This window comes from Athene noctua, chromosome 12 (genome assembly GCF_965140245.1).
Source record: "Athene noctua chromosome 12, bAthNoc1.hap1.1, whole genome shotgun sequence".
Taxonomy (NCBI): domain Eukaryota; kingdom Metazoa; phylum Chordata; class Aves; order Strigiformes; family Strigidae; genus Athene; species Athene noctua.
The window spans coordinates 18,755,176-18,761,334 of record NC_134048.1 but is presented as its reverse complement, the minus strand read 5'-3'; the positions used below and the strand labels follow the sequence as shown (position 1 = coordinate 18,761,334).

General features: G+C 42.2%; 1 protein-coding gene across 1 annotated transcript in view; it reads right to left on the bottom strand.

The window, feature by feature from the left end:
- Positions 1 to 919: 919 nt before the first annotated feature.
- ADAMTS2 (ADAM metallopeptidase with thrombospondin type 1 motif 2) overlaps positions 920 to 6,159 on the bottom strand; it is a 191,106-nt gene continuing 185,866 nt past the window's right edge. The window contains exon 22 of the mRNA XM_074915931.1: positions 920 to 6,106. Coding sequence (XP_074772032.1) covers positions 5,643 to 6,106 — 464 coding nt within the window. The 3' untranslated portion in view covers positions 920 to 5,642. The remainder of the gene's footprint in view (positions 6,107 to 6,159) is intronic.

Here is a 6,159-nt window from a genome sequence, read left to right as displayed (position 1 = left end):
GGGGGAGAGGGGTGCTGGGCATGTGTGACCCCACCATGGGTGTTTCTCATGTCTGGGGTATGGACGTGAGACCCTTTCTTTGGTCACTCTAAAAAAACCCTCAGAATCTTTGGGTTGGAAAAGCAAAAGCCAGTTAAATATAACCCTTGTCACAGCTGTAAATTAAATACTATATGAATTGTCACAGTAAACGAAACTCAGGTTTTGGCTGCTCTGCTGTTTTATGAGGGCGTTTAAGTAAGTAAATGTCTTTTCCATACTGAAAATGCTGAGGTGGCTTGTTACGTGATTAAAGAACATGTTGGATGTGAATGCACTGCACGGTGCTAACGGAATAATCAAGGTAAGCGGGGATCTTTCAAATCCTCAAGCAACAAGCTTCAATTAGATGGGGGAGATTCAATTATGCTTTAAAGGAAACGTGGATACAAGCATGCAGGATATGGCGAGAAAATGTATGCAAAAGAATTTAATGGAAAGGAGCAATTATTTTATTGCAAAGCAAAATTTGCTCATCAGTCCTGAATAGAATCCTAAATAACTGAGCCTTTTAAGGACCAGGATGGATTTCAGTCAAATGTGAAGGCTGAGAGCCTCAACAGGTTTAAGTGAGTTTGATTAATTTCTGTGCAGTTATCAACTGAGGTTTTGGTCTAGTGACTTCATGATATTTGGTCTTGGATAACAGGTGTTCTAAACAAGGATGTAGGACTTTGGCAGCATGTGTATCCCAATCCCACTTCATTAAGATAAAATTTTAGCAATTGAATTAGTTTTGAGTCTGAAGATGCTGATTCTTCCTCCCCCAGCATCTCTGCATAATGTTAATTCAGTGAAAAAAAAAGCACAGGGAAAAGTCAAACACTTTGCAAAAGAACACAGACATTTGAATTTAATAAATTATAAAATTAAAGATTCTAATTTGTATATACATTTTTAATATACAAGAAATGGCTATTTATTGCAATTTCTGTTAAGGCATATGTAAGTGAATGGAAGTTGCATATAGATATTCAGATGAACATAGCTAATACTGTGCATTGTAGGTGAGTAAATAAGACATTAAATGCATTACGTAATAAAATAAAACATAAAACCCTTTGAGTACTGGTAAAGCACCATTTCTAGAATTCTCAAAATACCTGAAAGCATTCTATGGAGAAGTTGTGAGACTCTAAATATCGATGGATATATGAATACAAAAAGCGATGCATTCGTAATAGATTACAGAAATTTTAAAAGGAATGTCGGTGAAAAAAATGGCAGTAGATTGGAGCCAAAGGAACCATAATTGGTTTGGGATCTTTTTTTTTTTTTTTTTCCATGAGGGGCTGTCACTTGGATTTTAAGTTTAGACCAACAGAAAAATGACAATTTAGAAAGCTGTGTACTTGCATGGTTAGATCACAAAATGCATTGCTTAATGGGAACACACTGCTTTAGCTCTCAGATCTCTGAGATGGTCCCTGCAGGAATATATTTACTTATAAATCTGCTTTATTTTCTGGGGATTAGGTTACATTAAAATACCACTCTATGCTTACTATATGTCTCAAAATGTAGTACCTGGGCAACAGCAAAACAGTTGCAGAAGACACACTACGATGATGCTCTTGCCCAACTACAGCATTGTAGAAAAGAGGAAACACTCGTCCAAGTTCAACTAACCAACAAATGACCAAAATTCCCACTGCATGACATGGAACGAAGATCAGCTGAGAGCAAAACCCCACCTATTGCCTTGGGCTGCTTTTTCTTTATCAATAGAGCTCTGCTCTGTGTTTTCCAGTAGAAGGGAGGTACATGTTCTTAGGAAACAACCATCATGGGGAACTGCTGAAAAAAACCACCTTCTGAAACTCATGACAATTTGAAAAGGCGACATCTTTCCTGATCTGAAAAGATTTCTTTTTTTTTTTTTTCTGCATACATCAAACCTGTAAAGAGTATGCAGCTGATGGACACAGACTAGTCCATTTCCTCCTGCAGCAGAGCCATCAGCATCTCGTTCTCTTGAGAAATCTAGACTGAAGCTGCTCCTTCAAATATAATTTCAGTGTTCCCCAAATAACAGCTAGAGAAATATTCAGTAGAATTAAACCCAGCAAGAAATAAATCAAATTAAATCTCCCAGAAGGTCAGATTGAGAAGGGAGCAGATGCAGATTGACTAAATGCAGATGCCACTCGGCACTGCATCAATTCCCTAATGAACACCAGACCTCCTCAGCACCACACCAGCTTTCTGGGAGGCTGCTCCTGCTCCAAGATGCAGCAGAAGTTTCCACCTTCTCTGGAAAAATGCTTTTGGTTGGTTTGATTGTGAACTGACTCACTCTAGAGAAAGAACAAAGTGGTCAAGTCTCTGAACTTTGAACCAGCTGTGCAAGTTCATCCCGGGTGTCCATGTGCACATGAGTGAGCGAACCCCTGCGAGCTGACCTTGCCCAGCCTACAGCAGTCCTGGCCGCTGGGAGACACAGCTGGAAACGCTCAGCACAGACCAGCCCAGTCCTTTTTAAAGGTTGTGTCACCACACTGAGACAGGCCTTTCCTCATGCTGTTTGCAGAAAGGTCACTTGAAGCTGCACCAAATAAATTCCTGCCCCACTTGCTATTGGGACACAACTCAGAAGTCCTTTGGACAGAAGAGGCTGTTTGTAAGACAGCGTTTTGAGCTGTGGGCTTCCTCCTGTGGCATTTCTTCACATTGCCTGGTTGACTAAGACTATTCCAGAAGCTGAGAACAGCAGCTATTAGATGGGTTATCTCAGCCTTCTGGAGGTCAGAGAAATGGGTCTCTACAAAGTCCCAGAGAGTAAGACGGGTACCATCCAGGCAGCAAACTTCTACCTCCCAACCTCTGTAACTTCAAGCCCATACCCCTCTCTACCCTTCGGTTTGTGAGGATTTTTCCTAAGTTCATCCTGTGCTTGGATGTGCTTCTAGGCTATGAAAAAGCTAGGGGTTGCGGTTTGTTTTTATTGTCCACAGGGCAAAAAAGCAGGATAATAACTTGAAGAGGAAAAAATGAATTTACGCTAACATCTGTGTAAAGGAAATGTGGAAGGCAAGAAATACTCACTATGTCTACAGGCTGGGGGCCCAGCTACAGCTTGTGTCTCCCATGGCACAGCAGCTGGAATTATGTTGATTTAGACACGTCTTCCTTGCTTATAAATAGCATGGTGGGTGCTTTTTTATTTTTCTTTCAGTGCTCATTACTCCATTGCTCTGTTTTGCAGAGATGTGACCTGACCCTACGCTGTTACTAAAACTTGTCTTCTCTGCAGGCAACCACAAATCCCTTGGCACAAGGTTCCTGGGGCCAGTGCCAGGCTTGCCGGTGCACTGTGGCTCTGTAATGGCAGGCAGGTCACGCAGCAGGGGCAAGGGAAGGCTACGGCACAGGCAACTAAAGATAATCAACCTTCGACTTCAGGAAAATGCGTAGTGTCTCACGAGTGAAAGTCTGAGGTGAGACTCCTGCTACTGCTCCAACCAACCGCTGCTCAATGATGCCAAACTTTGGAGCTTTAGTTTTACTTTTCAAAATCAGAACAGATTACTTTGTTGCTTGCGCTGGCTGTTTTCACATCTGCAACCTCATCTGCTTGGCCCAGGAGATGTTTCCAAGTGCTCTAGACTTTTACCAGGCCCATTATGCTTCCTGATCTTCATGGTCTTCAGTGTAATTCCCATCCCTAGACTATCTGAGCTGTTCCTAAACACTCACCCAAGTGTATCACCCCCATCCTCTGTAAGAAGGGACTCTTGATGCCATCACACCAGCTGAAAACACCCCTTCTCTGCTTTGGCTAAATCCATAAGGTATTTTTCTCAAACCAGGTCTTGTCCTTCAAAGACTTCTGGCCACAGTTCAGGCCGGAACAGTTCAACATCTCAGTGCTGCAAAGACTGCTGTTCCTGCAGGCTCCCTCCTCTTTTCCAGCAGGACTGGCTTGTTTTGAAGAGGAGACTAGGCAGCTCATTCAGCCCTGGTGGTTGAGGGCAGAAGACAGGGTTGCAGGAAGCCACGCGGTTCACCATGCAATACTTCTGAAGCGCTTTGCCAGCAGCCAGGCCACAGAAGATCTTACACAGTGCTGGAAACTCAGCACATTTCCAATAATTATGTAACTGTATATACAAGCTTATTACTGGCGCTGCTTCAAACTAAGACCAGCTCAGACTGGAGGATGAGATCTTACTCTCAGACTGGAAAATCTGAACTAAGAGCCATCAGACCTACCTAGTGGTAAAAGCAGGATTTCAGGGAAGTCCTGGGCTCTGCAGGAGGTTTACCAGCAAAGAGGAAACAAATGGAAGCCAGGAGACAGGAGAAAAACTGCTCAGATGCCACCAGCAGCAGGAACCGGTGCACACTCCCCATCTCTGTGGTGTTAGAGCCAAGCTGAATTCATCTTCTGGTCTCCAACCAGGAATTCAAAATGACCTATGGAAACCATGATGACCCTGAGGGGAAAGGAAGTACTCAAAGGGTTGTCAGGTTACACATCTTAAAGTTTCTAGCAGACCTGGTACTGTGAGTACACGTGTATGTGTGGATGTACATGTATATGTAAAGGCACAGCAAACAATTGTTCACTTCTGCACCAATAAAGCTGTCCTAAGGAAAGGAAGATAATACAAAAATATTTCCTCCAAAATAACCTCATCCTACAGGAGAGAAGAAAAATGTTTTCTTAACAAAGCACCAAAGAAAAGGCAACAAGAATCCAGTCATCTTTAAGTTAAACAGTATGTGGGTAGAAAAAAAATCAGACCAATAAAAAAAAGCACCAACCAACAAAGATCACTGAGGCTGTTGCATTACAGGAACTTAAAGACTATCAAAAAAATGGATAATTGTAAACAGAAAGACTAGGATGTTGTCAGTCCAAGTTGGCCGGATCTACCCTGCTAAATATCTTGCATGTATTCAAAAGTTTAGGAGAATCCTTTACATATTTCCATAAAAAATTTCAAACTACTGTCTGCCAGTTTTTAATTTACACATAAATATATGGCTACAGAATTTTCTTTATATTTTCTTACGCAGTCCCGGTTAAGAAAGCTATGTAAGCACATGCCTAGCTGTAACCACAGGAGCAGCTCTACCAAAGTCAGCTAAACTTAGAGGGGGCATGTCCTTAAGTACCTTCCTGAACCGGGGGCTGAGTTAGTGCCCAGATGTATGCAATGCACAGAAGCATCACAGGATGGCTGACCACCTGCTTGTCAGTGTCAAAGGGATTTATTATGCCTTGGGACTGTTTTCCTCCATACTAAGTGTAACGCCCATTACTATTCCCAAGCAGTTTTACACAGGCATAGAAGACTTAAAAGAGCCCATAAACAAGAAACCTGCTAACCTGGCCTAGGTGTTACGGTTTGTTTGGATTCAGTGAAATGCTGTAACGATATTGCACTAATACTCTACCGTACCCTGTAAACCTAGCCATCAAAGTGTTCTGATTAGCACTTATGAAACAATCTGTCATTTCCGTTTAGAGTTGGCTTTAGACTTTGGCATCTCTGCCATAGCACCACTTCGGTTTTTCCCCATTTTTAGTCTCTATGACATGGGCAGTTGGTAACATCTCTATAAGAGAAAAACGTTGTTTGCGCCATATTTCCATTTTAGTTCATTTTCCTAAGAGTCTCTTTTTTCCTTTTCTCAGCAATCAGCTCCTGAATTCTTTGATTCCTTGTCCTTTCATAAGGTATCCTCCTCCGTGTAATGATGTTGTGCTGTGATACTTCGTTATCCAACCCATCGATTTTATAAGGAACATCCACCGCATTGATTTCTGGGTGCTCCTCAGTTGCATTGGAAGGAGCTGCACGTGTTTTGGAAACAAAAGGAGGGCTGGTGGCAGCCTGTGTGGTGGACACTCCCATGGGAGGGCTGAGGGTGGTCAGGAGCTCCTCCTCGATTACATTATTCTTATTTATGTTAGATTCAGTTACATTGTCGTCCTCTGTTATGTTGCTGTACATATTACAGGACTTGCAACACAGCTTATTGTAACCAGGAATCGAGCAGTAACGAGAGAGAACCTCCATGCGACAAAACATTGACTTGTCTCCTTGACAATGATCTTCTGAAAGAGAAAAAGGGAACAGATAAATAAAGAGCATCTTCACATTAATCAGA